This window comes from Diospyros lotus, chromosome 4 (genome assembly GCF_014633365.1).
Source record: "Diospyros lotus cultivar Yz01 chromosome 4, ASM1463336v1, whole genome shotgun sequence".
Taxonomy (NCBI): Eukaryota; Viridiplantae; Streptophyta; class Magnoliopsida; order Ericales; family Ebenaceae; genus Diospyros; species Diospyros lotus.
In genome coordinates this window covers 42,575,642-42,596,562 of record NC_068341.1, presented here as the reverse complement: position 1 = coordinate 42,596,562, position 20,921 = coordinate 42,575,642, and the positions used below count along the sequence as shown (strand labels likewise).

Below are 20,921 nucleotides of genomic sequence, written 5' to 3'. Positions count from 1 at the left end.
GATGGATGATAGGCGTCAAATTCTAAGTTTCAAATGGGGACCACGATCGTTCGTATTGCCAAAATTGGGGTGTGAAATGGGATGCATGATTAAAATGTGTGTGGACATACTACTTGGAGAAAGCTAATGTGTGGCTTGTATTAACTAGTGGCTTTAAAGCCATAAATGATGTGATGACCCTTGTGCATAGGTAATGAATGTTAGCCAAGGGCATGCTTAAGGCCCTTGAACTACGGGATGAAATGATGCCAATAGGAGAAAAGGGGTCTTGAACCCTAGGGTGGCACCTGATGAACGAGTTTTGAAACCATAGGGGCTGCCTTCATAGGATGTATGATGTTTATTGAGTGTGCGAATGGCATATCATACCATCCCAAGCCTTTATAGAGAATATAATCTCATGCTTTGCATCTTAATATTATAAGACCATGCAAGGGATGGGGAAGAACACCAACCTGGGGTTAGATGAAAAGATGTGTAACCTATGTATGCATTTTTTGGAACATAATGTATGTCACGTTCTAACGGCTTGGGTGGCTTACACGTGAGGGTAGTTATAGATGTTATGAATTGTACCTAGAGATGGCTACATGCAATAGAATTTTTTCAGTTTTGGTGGGGATTTGAGGCATGGGGACTCAATATATAAAGGTTTGATCCCCATCAGCCTAGAGGCATTGAAAAATTCAATAAAATTCAATCTGAATTTCCCCCTCATCGTTCTCTCTCTCTCTCCTTGTTTCTCTCTCTTTTTCCTCTTTGTTTCTCCCATCCCTTTACTGAATTTTCTCTGATCACACTAATCAGTGAGAATTTGACGTCATATCAAAAATTTGACAAATTTGGTATCAAAGCTTGACCTAGCCAATGAGAATTGGTTTTAGAGTTTCAATGCCGGAGGGAACGGGGATGAAGAATTCAGAGTCACAACTACAATAGTTCAATTCAACTGTCTTGGATCTTTAAGCTTGAGTGGAATTGTTGGAGATCGGATCAATCAAGAACCATGAAGCAATCATGGCGATGGATAGGAAAATGGATAATTCCATGGAAGGCTTGGAAAGAAGATTAGATGGAGCGATCTCACAGATTAGGGAGGAGGTGGGAACCTAGATTCGGGATCAGCTTTAGAGTTTCATGGTGATGTTTACTTGACAGAATTAGGTAAGAATCTCTCCCGATTTTCCTCCTAGAGAGAGGACAAAACCAATCTTAACTGGACATGGAGTAGGTAATGCGAATGCTGGTCCCTCAGAAATTGAGGTGGATCCAACAGAAGTAGAGGAGAATGTGGTGGAACGATGGCGAAAGGGATCAACTGTTCCAAACCAGCTGGGGTTTTTGATGCCTAAATTAGAGATCCCTATGTTTGATGGGGTTAATCCACGATGATGGGTAAGGAGGTGTGAACGGATGTTCAATTGGTATAATGTGCCAAAAAGACACCGGGTGGCTCTGGCGGCTGCCTATTTTAATGATGCTAGGGATGCCTTGTATCAAGGCTGTTTGAAGGTAAGGGGGGAGTGTATGGGAAGAATTTGCAAAAAGTTGTATGAAAGATTTGAGGACAGAAATAGGATGGATGTAGTAGAAGAATTTAACAAACTTAAGCAAGAATGAGGAGTACAATCGTACCAAGTTTGATTTGAGGAACTGAAGTCCCTCGTGCTCAATCTCAACCCCACCTCTTTGAGGCATACTTTGTTCCAGCTTCGTGAGTGGGTTGAGTGAGGAACTTAGATCCATGGTGAAGATGCTACAAGGGGAGTGGTGGAACAAGCAGCGAGAGTGCTAGGCTAAAGGAGTTAATGGTGGAAGCAATAATAAAGAAACAGAGACAACAGTCGAGGGGAATGATCATTGGTACTACATCATAAGCAAATAAGGGGTATGACAAGGAAATGATTAGAATGAACTAGGGGTCAAAAGGGTGATGATTTCCACCCCTGCTAAACCTATGGCAGTGCAGGGTGGGAGGATGATTGAACAGAGAAGGCAGGCAGAGCTGTGTTTCAAATGTGGAGACCAGTACTTTCCTGGACACCAATGCAAGAGGCAATTGCTCTTGCTTGAAGGGAAGGATGCTATTTTGGTAGAAGAGGAGGAAATAGAAGAACCGATGTGTCACGACCCCAAGAATCCCCAAGGATAGATTAGTAATTGTTAGTGAGTATTTAATGCAAGGCAGCAGCAAGGAATGGAAGCTTCCTAATTCAGCCGATATCTAAGGATTACGATTGGCTGTTCTTTTAGTCAATCAATTAGTCTCTTATATCTTTCTATTCTTAGTTGATCTTGTGCCTAGGATAGGATCATCTAAAGTAGGAATGTAAATCTGTATATAGCCTTTTGTTTCTTTATTTATAGTTTCTAAAAATAGGTTCTTGTATAGCAGTTAGAATCTTCCTAAAATTAGCAGGAAGATGATTCTTATTTATTGTACTCGTGTGCTTCTTGATTGAAAAAGATTAAAAGACCATTCATTTTTTCAGTTGATAGTAATATGAATTACATGTATTTCTCTTTTAGTTGTACTCTTTTTTGTAGCTTTAGTACCTTCCTTGGTAAAGCCTATAAATAGGATAAGGTAGTTAGAGAATGGTATGTTTTGAATGATAATTGAATTCAATTTTCCCTCTCTTCAATTCTCTCTCGTTTCCTTTGAGATCTCTCTAACCTCTCCTTTCTCTGCTCTGTCTGCAACTCTACCTCATTTATGTCTATTATCTTCCCTATTTTTGTCCAATTCTCTCTCCAATCCTTCTGTTATTGGTCCTAATTCCCTCGGATTCTTTCGATTTCCAATCCAAACCCTAGGCTAAACTCTAGATACATGGCAATTGGTATCAGAGTAGTTGTTCCTTGGGTGTAAGTTCAAAAATTCAATAGTGTCCGATTGATTCAGAAGTAATCAAGCTAGATTCGAAGTAGAGCCAATCGATCATTGGAAGCAAGTTCAGGGGATTCGTAGTGGAAGCGGTTGAGTTATAGATCTCGGTGACTCGACAGATATGAGCGAGCAAGTAATTCTCCCTCCGAGTCTTGAAGACAAGTAGGCCAGGCGGTTCCAAAGATAGTTCTGGCGATCTTAGTAGCAGGTTGGGACACGCAGAGTTCGACAATTGGGTGCAGAACCAATTGAGCAATGATTTTAGGAGATTCTAGCGAATTCAGGAGTTTCGACAATTTCAATTGGCCTCGGTGTTGGTAGGTGAGCGTGATTAGTGATTCCAACTTGATCCTGGAGGGTTATAATGGCGAATTAGTGAAGCGGATACAGAGGCGACTTGAAGAGATTGGCGGAACAGGCCAACGATTGTTAGTTGTGATTTCTGACAAGCTAGGTGAACTCTATTAGCAGATCCGTTGAAGCCAAGCTAGCCGATTTCTGACTGTGACAGAAGTGGATTCAGGATTGCTAACCAAAGGTGTAGCAACTGACCAAGGTGAGTACAATAAACGATTGCATCAGGCGAGTTCAGGTGATCTAGGCCAATTCCTTAACCCTGGCGATTTCAGATTTGAATGGGACTCAGGCGAGTTTGGTTTAAAGGAAGCAGATGCTATATCGGATTAGCTTCCGAACTTACTGAAAACTGAGGACCAATTGGATTTGGAACACAACATTGATTCATTAGATGTCCCAGTCATGAAGCAGGTCAAAGTTGATATTGGTGATGCCTCTGACAACAATTCTTGGTTGGATCAAGTCTTTGCTACTCCACAAGCAGTCAAAGAAGTTCTAATTGGGTAATCTAAATTGGAGCCGTCTTATATTGGCTCTAAGGAAACTGCTTACAAGGATGATGAGGTCCTAAGACTAGAGGAAGACAGTCTGCCTGTTCAACATTTTCCTATTGCAATTGAGCATTTCGTTAGACAATCCTCTGGGCTCAAAACAACCAACATTGAAGATGATGAGATGAGGGGAACATATGTAAACAGAGATTGAGTTCCATTACTAGCTTTTCTTGCGGTAACTGGTCAGATGTGTGAACTTCAAACTGATCATCACTTGTAGGTTTCAACTATCAACTATGATAGTCAAGGAGTGGTTGATCATGTTCTTAAATGGGAGTCCAATCTTGATCTAACTATTGCAATAGGTAGTTATATTTGGCTCAAACTCAATAAGGTTACTTCTAGTGAAGTTTTGGATCAACTTATGCTTGGAATTGCTCATGCGAACCTAAGAGCACAGAGGAAGAGGTCTAGGAGGAGAAAGAAAGAAAGAAGAATAAAACAGAGAGAGAAAGCTGGGATTAGATGAGAGCTATGGCCAATCGCTATAAGTTCTTGGGGACAAGAACTCTTTCAAGGAGGGGGGAGTTGTCATGACCCCAAGAACCCCAAGGATAGATTAGTAATATGAATTACATGTATTTCTCTTTTAGTTGTACTCTTATTTTGTAGCTGTTAGTACCTTCCTTGGTAAAGCTTATAAATAGGATAAGGTAGTTAGAGAATGGTATGTTTTGAATGATAATTGAATTCAACTTTCCCTCTCACCAATTCTCTCCTGTTTCCCTTTGCTATCTCTCTAATCTTTCCCTTTCTTTGCTTTGTTTGCAACTCTCCTCATTTCTGTTTATTAACTTCCCCATTTTTGTCCAATTCTCCCTCCAATCCTTCTGTTATTGGTCCTAATTCCCTCGGATATTTCCAATCCGAACCCTAGGCTAAACCCTAGGTACATGACACAATGGAATTGGAATGGGAGGACAATGGGGGGAGATCTCCCTACATGCTCTCAAAGGCTTAGCCAACAATAAGATTATCAAGGTTGAAGGGAAAGTGCAGGAGTATAGCCTTATGATTTTGATTGATAATGGGAGTACCCACACTTTCTTGAATGAAAATATGGCTAAGAAATCAAATTGTAGACTCACGGGAACTCAGCCATTGACAGTCACTGTGGCTAATGGCAATAAGGTGTTGAGTAATTCAGCTTGTGCAAGTTTTTGCTGGGGAGATGCAAGGGGAGTTGTTTGAAGCTGATCCGAGGCTTCTTAAACTAGGGGGTTGTGATGTAGTGCTGGGGGTGGATTGGATGAAACATGTGAGTCCAATAAATTTTGATTTTAACGGATGGAAGTGACGTTTGAGAAGAAGGGTAAGAAGTTGACACTTACTAGCAGTAGGGAGACTGGGACTTGTAAGATGATCACGAGAAAGAAGCTTCAAAAGATGTTCAAGAACAAATGGGCCCAAGTTGCCCAACTATTCTCCATCTAGACTATGGAGGTGACAGAGGAGATTATGGAGCAGGAAGGGGAGTTACAGCTGGTTATCAACACCCGGACTTTGAACAACTTGGAGGTACACCAATTACACCTACTTAATATGCTCTTGGCTGAATTTGAGGACCTCTTTGTAGAACCTAACTCCTTGCCACCTAATCGATCTTTCGATCATTCCATCAACCTTAAACCCAACTCAGAGCCCATCAACGTTAGATCCTACCGTTATCCCCCAAACCAAAAGACAGAGATCAAAAAGATGGTTAAGGAAATGTTGCACAAATCCTTAATTAGACCCAACCAAAGCCCCTATGCATCCCCCGTCCTACTTGTCAAGAAAAAGGATGGATCATGGTGTTTCTATGTTAACTACGGTCAACTCAACACCCTGACCATTAAAGACAAGTTTCCCATACCAATCATTGAAGATTTGCTAGATGAGTTAAGGAATGCCACAATTTTTTCCAAGTTAGACCTACGTTCAGGCGATCATCAAATTCGAATGAACCCAAATGACGTCCCCAAAACCGCTTTCAAACCCGTCATGGCCATTATGAGTTCTTGGTGATGCCATTCGGGCTCACAAATGCCCCTACCACATTTCAATCCCTAATGAACTGAGTCTTTGAGCCATTCCTATGCCAATTTATCTTGGTTTTCTTTGATGACATACGCGTATACAGTCAAACCTTTAACCAACACCTAGATCACCTAAGGGCTACATTTGAGATTCTCAAGTCTAACCAATTGTATATTAAGAGGTCGAAATGTGCGTTCGGTTAAAGACAAGTGGAATACATTGGTATGTTATTTCTGGTGCTGGGGTGAGCATCGACCCAAGGAAGGTGGTAGTAATGGTGGCATGGCTGAGACCTACTAACATAAAGGCATTGAGGGGATTTTTGGGGTTGATAGAGTACTACAGAAGGTTTATGAAACATTATGGAATCATAAGTAGGCCTTTGACGAAATTTTTGAAGAAGAATGTTTTTTTTTTTTTTTTTTTTAAATGTAGGAATCAAAGGAAGCCCGATACATAAGCCTTTGGTAGAGACCGACACCTTTTCCCCTATATGGGCACCAACCCAAGCGAGCAGTCAAGCCGGGCTAGGTAAATCTGTGTCGAAGACCTATGCCCGTGGCCCCCCTATAGCATATGCGATACCTACTGCGCTGCACAGGATTCGAACATGCAACCTTGGCATACCTAGCACCTAAATCCCACGCAGTCGACCGCTTGAGCTACCTCGAGGGGTTGAAGAAGGATGGGTTTAAATGGGGTCTTGAAGCAAAAACAACTTTTTTACAGTTGAAGGAGGCTATGAACAAGGCACCGGTGATGGGATTATTGGATTTTGGTAAACCCTTCACCTTGGAGACTGATGCCTGCAATATTGGGGTTGGGGTGATGCTGATGCAAGAGGGAAGACCTTGGGCGTACCTCAGCTAAGCCTTATCCCCTAGGCACTTGGGGTTGGGTATTTATGAGAAAGAGCTATTAGCTGTCTTAATGGCTATGGAGAAATGGAGACACTACTTGGAGGGGAGTAAATTCATAATTAGGACGGATCATGAGAGCCTAAAATTCTTGCTACAACAGAGACTTCATACGCACTTACAAAGGAAGGGAATGGCTAAACTAATGGGCTTGGATTATATCATACAGTATAAGAAGGGAAGAGAGAATGTGATAGTTGATGCTCTGTCCAGATGCCACGAAGAAGGATCCTTAGCCGCTATTACAGTCATAACTCCTGATTGGTATCAGGAGGTGGTGACCAGTTATGAAGGAGATGAGAAAATTAAGGAGTTACTGGAACAACTAATATTGGACCCCAATGGGAAGCCAGGATATCGAATCACCCCTTTTGTAAGTGTGGTGAAGTCACCCCTATATTGCATAGGAAGTGGCAAGGAATTTTTTGGATCAAGTGGTGAAGTTACATGGGATTCCCCAATCTATAATCTCTGATAGAGATAAGATATTTACTAGCTTGTTCTGGCAGGAGTTGATGTAGTCATTGGGAATTAAACTCAAAATGTCCACAACCTACCATCCCCAGACGAATGGGTAGACCTCTAGGGTGAATCAGTGTGTAGAGAATTACCTACAATGCCTATGCTTCCTACACCCCAAGAGCTGGCACAAATGGATATCACTTGCACAATGGTGGTACAATTCCAGCCATCAGCGCTCAAAAGGTCCCCATTTGAACCTTTATTTGGCTATAGACCCCCACTACTTCCTGCAATGGGGGAGCATACTACAGTAGCTACAGTGGAGTCTTACCTGCAATAGAGGCAACGGGTCCTACAACGACTAAAGAAAGAGTTGGCTATCACGGCTGGTGACTCGAGTTGGCTAGCTGATTTAGAGTTAATTAGCAATAGCAGTAGTGAAGTGGGTGTAGAGAGAAAGAAAGAGAGAAATAGCAAGGGAGAACAGAAGAATATATATAGAGAGAGAAATCCAAACTCTGTTGATATTCTCGTTAACGGACCCAAGGGTCTAAGGAGGATATATAGGCCTCTGCACATGGATGTAGCCCAGAGGATTCCTTCCCTAAACGGTTATAACAACCATTTTGTCCTATTTTAGCCCTTACACATGGGCTTCTTTTGGAATATTCTCTCTAACAAACTATTACAACTGGAAATTAAAACAAAAGCAGTAACAGAATCTAAAGCAAGCAATAACATAATGCAAATGAAAGAAAATTAGGAAGAATATCGCCCGTGTGTGACATTGGCCATGGCTCAAAATCGCATGAAGCAATTTGCGGATCGAAGAAGAAGTGAAAGGGAGTTCACCGTAGGGGAGGAAGTCTACCTGAAACTCAGGCCTGCTCATCTTAAGGCTATCGCACAAGGGTAGGTGACTAAGTTGAGTCCAAGGTACTACGAACGATTTCCTATACTGGCTAAGGTGGGAAATGTGGCTTATAAGCTAATGTGAACGATAAAGATGCAAAGACAAGGGTTGTCCAAGAGCATGTAATTCCAAGTCTTGGATCAATTATTCGTTTAAGGGCTAAACAATTCTAAAATGAACTTGAGTTATTTATTGGGAAGACTCCAGCTCATTTGGAGGAGTTAGAGTTCAAAGTGAAGGAGTTAAAGTCTAAATTAATCACATTGCTCACTTGCTTGGAAGGTCAGTCACGAAATTGATCAAAGGGGTAATTTTGGAATCCTATAACTTTTGAATGGCTTGGAATTAAAAGGCGTGCCATATGTCAACGGAAAATTCAAGATCTCAACTACAACTTTCTATATTGATGGGCCCCATTTCAATTTTCCAGCTATATTTTATGACCGTTTCAAGTTTAGTGGTCAGTACTCAATGGGTGGAGCGGGAATTACGGATTTTTGGGCATTTTTTGAATATTTGTTCACCAAACATTTATGACCTTGATTTTGAACTTTATTATTATTATTATTATTATTATTATTATTATTATTATTATTATTATTATTATTATGTCTTCCACATTTGAATTTACATTTTTGCTTTAATTATTATGTCACCCATGCTTGGAAGGATGTTCCAAGACTAGTGTTGAGTTATATGGTTATAGTCTAGGGTTAATCCTATGATAGAGTCCATGGCCCATTGTATTTGTATATATATATAGATGTATAGTCTATGAATTTAATTAAGTGGTTTTATACATATTAAAAGCTAAGTTTATTTCCTAAGCTTCACATGGTATCAGAGCCAAAATACAAACCCTAGTTTTTAATACAAACCCTAGCTGCCGCCGCCCACATCACCGACGAACACCGTCGGTCGCGTCGCTACCGACCACCGCAGCTTGCCGTGCCACCGCCTTCGCTGCCCACTGCGTTTCCACTGCGCGCGCTACTGGTCAGTTGCGGGTCTTCACCGTCCGGCCACCGATCGCGCACACCACCACCGCCGTTGCGTTCGTCGGCCTTCGATCTGTTGACCCCCGGAGGATCGTCGCTATTGCCGCCGCCATGCACCGCCTCTCTCGCACTGTTCATGGAGACGTTTTTGCTCCGATCTCTCTCACCAGTGCTCCGATCGCAACGCCGTCTTCACCATTGGACTCGCCTCCTTCAGTCCATCCCAGCCGCGGTGGTTTCGTCGCCATCCGTTGCCATCCGCAGCCGTCAGTCACGGGCATCCGCCATTTGCCGTCGCTCCAGCGTGCCTGTTCTCTGTGCTGGATCATCCAGCCTTTATTTTTTGGCTTATTTAACCCTTTTGTTTTAGATCTGTTGATCTTGTAGGGCTCCTTTTATCCAACATGGCTGGTACTAGTAAATCTGGCTCATTTTCTGGTATTTTGTCTCCCTCTCCAGCCATTGCTACTGAGAAGTTGATGGGTAGTTCCAATTATATCTCTTGGTCCAAGGCGGTTGAACTATGGTGTATGGGTCAAGGCTTACAAGATCATCTAACTACCAAGGCCAAGAATGTGACCACAAACAAACCTGAGTGGCAGAGAGCTGATGCTCTGTTGTGCAGTCTCCTGTGGCAGTCAATTTATCCCTTTTTTCATCCGATCTATACTAACTATACCACGTGCTGTGAATTGTGAGCTCAGGTTAAGGCGTTATACATTAATGACATTCAACACCTGTATTCAGTGGTGTCTAATTTGCTCAGTTTATGACAACAGGGTTTGACTCTTCCTGATTTTCTTGGTCGGATGGTCTCTATTAAAGCTGAATTTAACTCCTTGTTACCTGCTGGTAAGACTACTGCAGAGGATCTAGCTCAGTGGGATGAGTTCTTCATGGTGTGTACTCTTGTTGCCATTGGTCCTGAGCTTGCTCCTGTTCATGATCAAATTCTTGCTAGTCTTACTGTACCTACTATGGATGAAGTGTATTCTCGTCTTCTCCGGGTTTCATTTGTTCCTACGGTGCCGCCCTCTTTTGCAGGTGATCATTCAGTCATGGCTTCACAGGTTCAGAGTAGTGGCGAACAGGGAGGAGATCGTGGTAATCGGGGCAAACGCCCCAAGTGTAACTATTGTCACAAGTGGGGGCATACTAAGGAACAGTGTTATAAGTTGCATGACTGCCCTCCTCGTGTTAATGTTGCTCATTCTGATAGTTCTCGATCTGAGTCCTTTGATGGTCATCCACCGCAATCTGTCCTTCTTATTGGGGCTGACTATGATGAGTATCTCAAGTACAAGACGTCCCAACAAACCTCATTCACAGTTGCTTCTGTCGCCCTCTCTGGTGATTCCACTGCCTGTCTCGCTCAGTCATCCTCTTTGGGACCATGGGTCCTGGACTCAGGTGCTTTTAACCATATCTCTTGTAATCCCCATTTGTTATCTCATTTTACTAATTCTATTTCTTTACCTTCTGTAACATTAGCTAATGGGTCCAAAGCGGTTGCTAAAGCTATTGGCACTGCCAAACCCTTACCTTCTCTGCCTTTAGATTCTATCCTTTATCTTCCTCATTGTCCCTTTAATCTTGTCTCTGTTAGTAAACTTATGCGTGCCTTAAATTGTTCTATCACCTTTGATGATCATTCTGTTACTATCCAGGATCGCGGTACGGGACAGATGATTAGCGTCGGATGTGAGTCGCAGGGTCTCTATCATCTCAACATTCTTGCATCGCCTATTGCTTGCTCGGTGACTGAGTCTCCTACTCTTCTCCACAATCATTTGGGACATCCTAGTTTGGCTAAGTTTCAGAAGATGATCCCCAGTTTATCTAGTTTGTCGTCTTTTCATTGTGAGTCTTGTCAATTTGGAAAATAGTCTCGCACTTCTTTTCCAAAGCGTGTCAATAATCGGGCTGTGTCCCCGTTTGCTTTAGTTCATTCCGATGTCTGGGGTCCTAGTCATATCGTGTCTGTTTTGGGTTTTCAATATTTTGTAACGTTTATCGACGATTATTTTCGTTGCACATGGTTATATTTAATGAAAAATCGTTCTGAGTTATTCTCAATTTTTGAATCCTTTTGTGCTGAAATCAAAACGCAATTTCATACCTCTGTCCAAGTATTGTGCATTGACAATGCCTCTGAGTATTTTTCTATTCCCTTTATTACCTTTATGTCTTCTCAGGGGATCTTGCATCAGTCGTCTTGTGCATATACACCACAGCAGAATGGGGTTGTTGAGCGTAAAAACAGACATTTGATTGAAACTGCTCGCACTCTTATTCTACATCATCATGTCCCCTTTCGCTTTTGGGCTGAAGCTATCCTTGCTGCTTGCTATCTCATTAATAGGATGCCCTCATCGGTTCTTCAGCACCAGATTCCTCACTCTCTCTTGTTTCCTGATCAACCATTATATATTCTTCCTCCCCGTGTCTTTGGTTGCACCTGTTTTGTCCATAACCTGTCTCCTAGTCAAGATAAATTGTCTGCTCGGTCCATCAAGTGCATTTTTCTTGGTTACTCTTGCCTTTAGAAGGGTTATCGGTGTTATTCTCTTGACACCCGCCGTTATTTTCTTTCAACGGATGTTACCTTCTTTGAGTCGTCTCCTTTCTACTCTTCACCTCATTCTGAGTGTCAACCCATTTCTCAGGCCATCCTCTTCTCGCGAGTCCTCTTGCTCCTATTCTCCCTGTTCCTTCTTCTACCCCATTGCAGGTTTATCATCGGCGTCATCAGCCTCGGTCTCCTCTCGGTGGAGATGTTGTTCTTGCGCCTTCTCCCGCATCTCCTACTACTTCAGCGACTCCTGCTGCCTCACATCCTGCTCTAGTCTCTCCCCCTGCCGTGGTCTTGCCTTCTGAGGATCTGCTTCCCATTGCCCTTCGGAAATGTACCCGTTCTTCTCGCAATCTTCACCCCATTTATAATTTTCTTAGCTATCGCCGTCTCTCATCTCCTTTTTGTGCTTTTGTGTCTTCCTTATCCTTTGTTTTAGTACCTAAGACTGTTATTGAGGCACTTTCTGATCCGGGGTGGCGACAAGCAATGGTGGATGAGATGATTGCTTTGCATTCCAATGGTACTTGGGATTTGGTTCCTTTACCCCCAGGGAAATCTCTTGTCGGCTGTCGGTGGATCTAGGCTGTTGGTGGATCTATATTGTCAAGGTGGGTCCTGATGGGCAGGTTGATCGCCTCAAGGCTCGTTTGGTTGCCAAAGGGTATATTCAGGTTTATGGCCTTGACTATGGTAGCACTTTTTCCCCTGTTGCTAAGATGTCCTCTATGCGTTTGTTTCTCTCTATAGTAGCTATGCGCCACTGGCCGTTGTATCAACTGGACATTAAGAATGCCTTCTTACATGGTGAGCTTCAGGAGGCGATTTATATGGAGCAACCTCCTGGGTTTGTTGCTCAGGGGGAGTCTGGGCAGGTTTGTAAACTCCGTCGCCCACTATATGGGTTGAAGCAGTCTCCTCGAGCCTGGTTTGGTTGTTTCAGTGCTGTCATTCAAGACTTTGGTATGACTCGTAGTGAGTCTGATCATTCAGTTTTTTATAAACACACATCACAGGGGAGGTGTATATACTTGGTTGTCTATGTGGATGATATTGTTATTACCGGTGATGATCAGGATAGTATTATTCAGTTGAAGAAACATCTTTTCCAACATTTTCAGACTAAGGACTTGGGGTTACTTAAATACTTTCTTGGCATAGAAGTTGCTCAGCCCAGTTCTGGTATTGTTATCTCTCAACAGAAGTATGTGTTAGACATTCTGGAAGAAACTGAGATGCTTGATTGTAAACCTATAGATTCTCCTATGGACCCTAATGTAAAGCTCTTACCAGGACAGGGGGGCCTCTTGTTGATCCTGGAAGATACCGCAGGCTAGTCAGAAAACTTAATTATCTCACTATCACTCGCCCAAATATTTCTTTCTCAGTCAGTGTTGTCAGTCAGTTTTTACAGTCTCCTTGTGATAGCCACTGGGATGTGGTAGTCCGGATTCTCAGGTATATTAGGTAGAGGACTATTGTACGAGGACATAGGTCATACTCAAGTAGTCAGATATTCTGATGCTGATTGGGCAGGTTCTCCTTCTGATAGACGGTCTACTTCAGGATATTGTGTTCTGGTTGGAGGTAACCTAGTATTTTGGAAAAGTAAGAAGCAGGAGGTTGTTGCTGGGTTGAGTGCCGAAGCAGAATATCGTGCTATGGCCTTGGTAACATGTGAATTTATCTGGTTAAAACAATTGCTTCAGGAGCTCAAGTTTGGGGAGATATCACAGATGAGATTAATTTGTGACAATCAAGCTATATTACATATTGCTTCCAATCCAGTCTTTCATGAGAGGACCAAACATATCGAGATAGATTGTCACTTCATCCGAGAGAAGATTTTATCTGGCTGTATTACCACAGATTTTGTTAATTCTAATGATCAGTTAGCAGATGTCTTCACTAAGTCTCTCAGATGTCCTCGAATTGAGTATATTTGTAGCAAGATTGGTGCATATGATATATATGCTCTAGCTTGAGGTGGAGTGTTGAGTTATATGGTTATAGTCTAGGGTTAATCCTATGATAGATCCCATGGCCCATTGTATTTGTATATATATATAGATGTATAGTCTATGAATTTAATTAAGTGGTTTTATAAATATTAAAAGCTAAGTTTATTTCCTAAGCTTCACAAGTAGTATTTATATGTGTGATCTTGTAATGTTTTGGGTTGAACATTTTTTTATCAAGAAAGTGCAGATAACATTTTACCCTAATTCTTATCTAAGCAATTCATTTGTTTAGTGGGGAATTTACTTGATTCTTATCACTCTTCCTTCTTCTATCTTAGAGTGTGGTGAATCAAAACTGGTATTTTTTTGTTTGTGGTGAATTTTCTTATCAAACAAGGGGTGCTAGTATTTCTTTTGTATTTTGGTTTTGGGAACATCATAAGCTTCGATTACTAGAAGATTCAAGGATTCATCCCATCTTCCATGTCTCTTTGCTCAAGAGATCAATGGGAGCACAGCTGGTAAACCCTATTTTACCCAAGATCAGTAAGGAAGTTGATGTTACTGCAGAGCCAAGCGTTGTATCGAACTAGAGAGTCATATACAAACAAGGAGCCCCTATCATACAAGTATTGATAAAGTGGTCCAACCTTCAATATGATAATAATACCTGGGAATATTTGCCTGATGTACTCAAGACAGTTTCCACAAGCTGCCAACCTATTGAGCATTTCTTGAGGACTAGACATTTTTCAAGCAGGGGGGAATTTGTCATGTTCTAACTGTTTGGGTGGCTTGCACGTGAGGGTAGTTATAGATGTTATGAATTGTACCTAGAGATGGCTATATGCAATTGTATTTTTTCAGTTTTGGTGGGATTTGAGGCGCGGGGACTCATTATATAAAGGCCTGATCCCCATCAGCCTAGAGGCATCTAGAGATTCAATCAAATTCAATCTGAATTTCTCCCTCATCTTTCTCTGTCTCCTTGTTTCTCTCTCTTTTCCCTCTTTGTTTCTCCCATCTCTTTACTGAATTTTCTTTGATCACACCGGGCAGTGAGAATTCGACGTTAGATCAGAGATCTGACAATGTATAATGCTCACATATTGATGTTAACTGTGAATAGTGGAAGATGTTTATGCTTATGCTTAAATCCATGTTTTATTTTCCCTTGTGATATCAGTTTGTGTTATGGGGGATGAGAACTGAGTATAGGTTTAATAGTAAAGAATGACAGGTAGAAGGTAGTAGTCAACTGGAATATGATTGCAGTAGGACAATTGATGTCCAATTGACTTTGAGAGTTTGGCTAGAGGCTAGAAGAGTCGACCGCTGGAGGGGAGTTGACTGCCAACAAGGGGCATTCAACTATAAGTTGTTTGGTTTCATAGTGGACTATGGAAGCAAAGCAAGAAAGAATACACCCTCCTAGGTGGGAATATCACACAAGGACTTGAAAGTCTCTTAAGGGAAAGTCTTGCTGAGAAGCACTCACATACACTGGTCATAGGTTGGGATGGTGCCACAATCCTTGTGATGTAGGTCAATACTTGGGAATGTTACCTCCTAGGTAGGAATATCACACAAGGACTTGAGGGTAAACATTACTTACAAAAAAGCACTTCAAGCACACGGGTCATATGCTGGGGAAGGCACTGCAAGCCTTATGACTCAAATCGATACTTGGGATGTAGCAAGCTGCAACTATGCTAGCCCCATGAGAAGCACTAGCATATCTCAACATGGGCACGAGGTGTTGTAGGTTGGCTTTGATACCACTTGTAATACCATAGATCCTTATCCAAAAATGCTAGTTGAAAATCATTCTTGGGTTCATGGGCCCGAGTAGTATACAAAGACCTCTCTAGTAAATTACCGATTTGAGATTGGGTTGTGACGTCTACTTTATTTCAAATCTAGCTCACCAAGTTAGATCTTCTTATTGGTTTTAGGAAAGGTTAACCTCCTTGTATTTCCTATTCAATCACAAATTTTACATCCTATGATTTTCTTCGTCCTCATTGCATTACTCCTTTATATTATGGTTGAAGCTTTATTACACTTTATGTGGAAAACTACTAAGAAAGAGGTGATGTTTTCTCTTTGGGCTCTTATATCTCTTTCTTAGGACAAGTATATAGATACATGTTGATGGCTCCATAAAGAAAGGCTATCTAGATGGTGTGGTGGCCATATTAAAAGCTCATTTAGTGACCAAGGGCCATACTAAGATTTGAGACTTTATTGATTAAGTAGCTGCTGTGTTTTATCAGCCGTTTTTTCTATGTGATGTCAAGAATGCCTTCTTGCTTGGCAGTCTTCACAAAGAGGTTTACACGGAGTGAGCTTTGAGGTATGAGACTGGGGAGTCTAGACTTTTTTGGAGACTAGAAATCATTATGTGGAATCAAGTAGGCTTGCCTTGGCAAGTTTAGTAATACTGTATTATAGATTTGGTCTTTAGATATGCAATGTTGATCAATCATGTCCTCTGTTGTCATTCTGTATATGGTAGTATTGGTTATTAGTGTATGTGATGGTATTGTAATTACAACTAATGTTGCTAAATGTTGAGAGTAAAAATGATAATAACCCAATAACAGTTTAATCTTTTAGATCAGATGGTGGTTAACAATTTAACATGGTATTAGAGCAGGTGAAGGTCTTGAGTTCAAACCTTACCACTAACCCAATATTTCATTAGTTGCATCTGTTTGGACCAGTTATGAAGTGAAGTCTAGCCACATGTGAGAGGTGTGTTGGGAGTAAAAATTATAATATAAAAGACAAAATCAGCCCTCTATCTAATTGCTTAAACTTTTAGGTCAGATGGTAGTTAACAATTTAACACTAAAGACATGACAAGCCAAAATTTTTTCTATGTTCACAATTTGTTACTAAGGATCTAAGACCTTCGAAGTATTTCTTGTATATTGAGATTACTTGATATTTCCTTGGTATTGCTGTTTGTTAGTGTAAGGTATTTTCTTAACAATGTTGTTCTTGTGCGACAAGCCTGTTCACACTTCTATGGATCCTAATACTGAACTTATATCAGATATACATAAAATCCAATCGACTTGCAGAAGGTGAGAATGTACAGAGAAAGATTCTGCATGCTATGGAACTAACAAAGGTCAGCTGGCTGTTTTTTCTTCCTTTCTTCTATATGTCTTTACAGTTCATTACTTAGTTACTCAGATTATTTGTGGGTGAATTTTTGAAGGATTTGTGTTTTTCAATTTGCATGCCTAAAAATTAGAATATTTCAGGTAAACATAAGACATGGAGGTTTAGCCCTTATTTTGGCTGCTCAAGAGCTTGCTCATTCATAGTGCTTGGGTTTACTACGTGTCAGACATTTCCTCTAGGGTCCTGATCCTGCAACCCTACTACGAGAAATCGTAAGGGAACTTGAACTCATTTAATTCACAACCAGATTTTTCCTCTATTAATTTCTCATTGACAACTAAATTTAGTCCATTGTTTTAATTTCTCATTTGTTTAGTTGTGCGCGGAATTTAGCCAAGTCATTAAGTAAACCCTTATTTTGGTTGCTCAAGAGCTTGCTCATTCATAGTGCTTGGGTTTACCATGTGTCAGACCTTTCCTCTAGGGTCCTGATTCCACAACCCTACTACTTGAAATCGTAAGGGAACTTGAACTCATTTAATTCACAACCAGATCTTTCCTCTATTAATTTCTCATTGACAACTAAATTTAGTCCATTGTTTTAATTTCTCATTTGTTAGTTGTGTGCGGAATTTAGACCAGTCATTCATTAAGTTAACCCAATAAGATGAACCACCTTGTCTGGCCCATTACGCAACTAAACTCAATTGCCTTGGCCCAGTGGAAACGGTTTATTAGACTGTAATAAAGTAAGGAACTTCAAGCAGTTGATGGGAAACTAGAAGAAAAAATTGGGAGCCTTGTGCACTTGGTTTTCCTTTTAAACTTGCTGTCCCAACATAGCCTGCTTCGAAATTGGAATGGAGTGTAAGTTTGAGTTCCAAACAATCTTTCAAGTGTCTAAACAGGGTTGGATTAATTTACTAAATTAGAATTTACTGATTGGTGCGAGGGATGTTGGATGAATTATACATTCCTAGGAAAATTTCAAGGTGTTGCTTATGGAAAAGTAGTGGAGGGACTAAGACAATACATGGGTCTTGTGTTTTGAGAGTAGTAGTTCAGTTTTGAAAATTTCAAAATATGAGTAAGTTGTGGTCATTTCCAAATGAAAGTATGATTAAATCATTTCTTGAACTACAGTTGTTGTTACAGTATTTTTCCATAATGTGTATTTTGAGTATCATGGTGTAATATCGTTAATCTTGTATTGATTGATCTGGGTGGTTTCTGCTTACAAAATGCTAATACAAAACAAGAAGGATACTTTAAGTTCTTTGTTTCTTTGTGTATTTTTTTACTCACTGAAACTATGATCTCGTGCCAATTCCTTCAAATGTTTCCATGTTTTTGTTATCAATTGCTTCACTTAAATCTTAAAATGCAGGGATGGAATTCTTTGGACACTGTGCTTGCAGCTGAAGGACTCTGCTTGACCCTTCAATCACTTGGGAACTTAACAGAAGCTAAAGATCTCCTTGAGAGGTATGCCAATACTCTGCTTAATTGTTGCCATGTAGTAGATGGCCATAATTTCAAGTGGAAACATGTTATTATCACTTGATTCACTTCCAGGTGTCTTGAGGCCCGGAAAACTATACTTCCTGAAGACCATATCCAGGTTTTTTAATCTTTTACTTGCACCTCCAGAAATATTCTATAAATTTATCATTTATGGAGTTCATCCACTTTTATTTGTGTTTGTTCTTGTTGCCTTTTCATGTTTTTATGCATATGATTCATTTTAACAAGTGATCAACGTCTTGATTTAGTTTGATGTCCCATGTTTGCTCCATTCTTTAAGGTGTATATTTATATGAACCATACAAGTTCCCTGATTTGTACTTCCCTTGGAGAGAGAAGCCTGCTGTAATGCAGTCTTTGAACCTTGTGGCTCTTCATCTTAGGACTCGTGCAGTGTGTTGGGATTGCTGGGGAATTTTTCATGAATTCACAAGTTAGATTTCTTGTTCTGTACTGGTGCTCAACTTGTGTGCATATGGCCATTAAAACTGTCAATCTCTGACCATTAAAACTTGTGTGCAACCTAGGCTTTTACTCTCTGTAGCTGTTGTCATTTGTTCGTATTCATGGAATGATTTATACTGTTATATTTGATACCAAATGCACAGCTACCCCTTTTTTTCCCCCCTGGAAGTAATAAAATTTGAATTCCTGGAGATAATCTTGATACACTATCTCTCTTTGTTTAATTCCCAACAATTTTGACCACTAAAAAAGTCCATCGGTATAGCTCCAATAATATCTATCATTGTACAAGCTCTGCTTATTGGTTACATACTGAAGGCTGACACTTGGTTCTCTTACTTGGTTCTGTTGTATGTGCTATGCTTTTGTCAAGAAACATATTGGTAGGCATATTGATTAAGCTAGCTTGTTTTCTCCAACAACAGGTTGCTGCCAACATGCTCTACATAGCTAGGGTGCAAATGCTCAGTTTGAACCAACAAAGGAAGTTGGATACTTCTGAAACAATTGATGAACTGAATAAAGCAAAAGATCTTTTAGGTCACTCCATAAGGTTTGTACTATACTGTCTTAGATTCTCACATTTTGTTCCTCTCTTGTACAAGCTTAAATTCAATATCTGAATTATGTGGTCCATTCAATATTTTTCTTGGATTCCACCATAGTGGGCCTTGTAAGTAGTCTCCACTACAAAGAAAGTGCATGTTCTTTGAAAAAGGTCAATGATAACAAATGTTTTTTTACATATACCCACATACTTCCTTCAGAATTTAATTTTGTTAATATTTAGTTAACAAAATTAAATTCTTCCTTGTTTTTGTTAACAAGTATCAGTTCTTCCTTGTTTTTGTTACTACTTTTACACCAAAGGAGTTAAATTCCTGAGTTCGTAATTTCCCCTGAATGAGTTGAACTTTCTAATTGAAGCTATCAATCTTGACTCTGTTTTTATCTTTCCTTGCTTACAACTGAATTTTGTGTAAAAAACTTCCAGTCTCTGGCTTCTGGCCATTTGTGTGACAAAAACTCTCATATAGATAAAGAAAAATAAATTTTCCCACTTTTGCATCTTTTATATGTAAATTTTACTCTGGATATGATCCCATTGCAAAAAAAAAAAAAAAAGATGATCAACTTAAGAAATGAAGAAAGATGTCTGCAATGATAATACTTTGAAAATTCTTCTTTCTAGCAATCAATTGCTAACTGATGCTTAGAACTCTGAATTTCTCTCTCTGTTTGGTGCTTTACAACTGAAGTTGACCTCAAAAAATTCCTGTGTTTCTGGTTCTTTTTCTGACCAAAGCTGTCACACAGTTTTACTGCTATACATTTTCCAATATGTAAATCTTTCTCCAAATGTAATGTTTTCTTTGCAAGTCAAAAGACTAACGGATCTATCTTCAAAAAGATTATGTGCACAACACAGATTTTACATTATAAACCCTGTTCCACATCTACAAGATTTTTATTTAAATGTGCTTTACAGGAGCATGAGAGTTTGAGGATTAACAATATAAGATGGCCACACTTCTTTTGGGAAGTTGGTCCTTTGGACTTGTGCGTGTGGCTGCCTCATAGATTGGAGCTTTGGAAATGCATCATACACTTATGGGCTAGCTTTTTCATAGATATCTCTCTTTTAGGTTGGGAGTGGTGTTGGGTTCACTTTTTGCTTGGTAGTCAGTGTGGCCAGATGCCATTGTGTGAACTGTTTCTTGGTTTATTTAGTGTAGCTAGGGACCAAAATGTTGTAGCCAGTGTGTATCTTCTCTCCTGTAACATAGTTTGGCCTTGCTCATGTTGACAACTTCTCTTGGATCCGTTCTTACCTCAGATACTCTTGGAAAGCTTGATTAAGTTGTGCTTAATTAGTGTTTTCTTTGTAAAAGGAACTGGGAATCGGTGGATCATTTGCTTTTACCCTGTATAGCTCATTATATTTATAGTTTTTTTTTTTAATTCTTTTGATGTGCAAGTGGGTAACCCTACCTTCCGTATTGATCTAAATCCAGTGGAGATAGGGTTGTCCAGGTCTTTTGATTTCTTTTCTGCTTGGCATGAAAGGAAATTGGTATCTTTCGAGGAGTAGAGAAGTTTGATTGGTTTTGCATCACATGGCACATTTGGAATGAAAGGAATTGAGATATTTTG

General features: G+C 40.3%; 1 protein-coding gene across 12 annotated transcripts in view; it reads left to right on the top strand.

Moving 5' to 3' along the window:
• Positions 1 to 20,921, top strand: part of LOC127799249 (uncharacterized) — an 83,641-nt gene that overhangs the window by 57,492 nt on the left and 5,228 nt on the right. The window contains exons 11-14 of one of the 12 annotated variants that reach the window (XM_052333103.1): positions 16,705 to 16,782; positions 18,166 to 18,263; positions 18,354 to 18,399; positions 19,193 to 19,320. The exons of 8 other annotated variants lie outside the window; for them this stretch is intronic. In XM_052333103.1, the coding sequence (XP_052189063.1) occupies positions 16,705 to 16,782; positions 18,166 to 18,263; positions 18,354 to 18,399; positions 19,193 to 19,320 (350 nt within the window). The remainder of the gene's footprint in view (positions 1 to 16,704; positions 16,783 to 18,165; positions 18,264 to 18,353; positions 18,400 to 19,192; positions 19,321 to 20,921) is intronic. 3 more of the 12 variants (XM_052333100.1, XM_052333102.1, XM_052333101.1) reach the window with 3 other exon arrangements.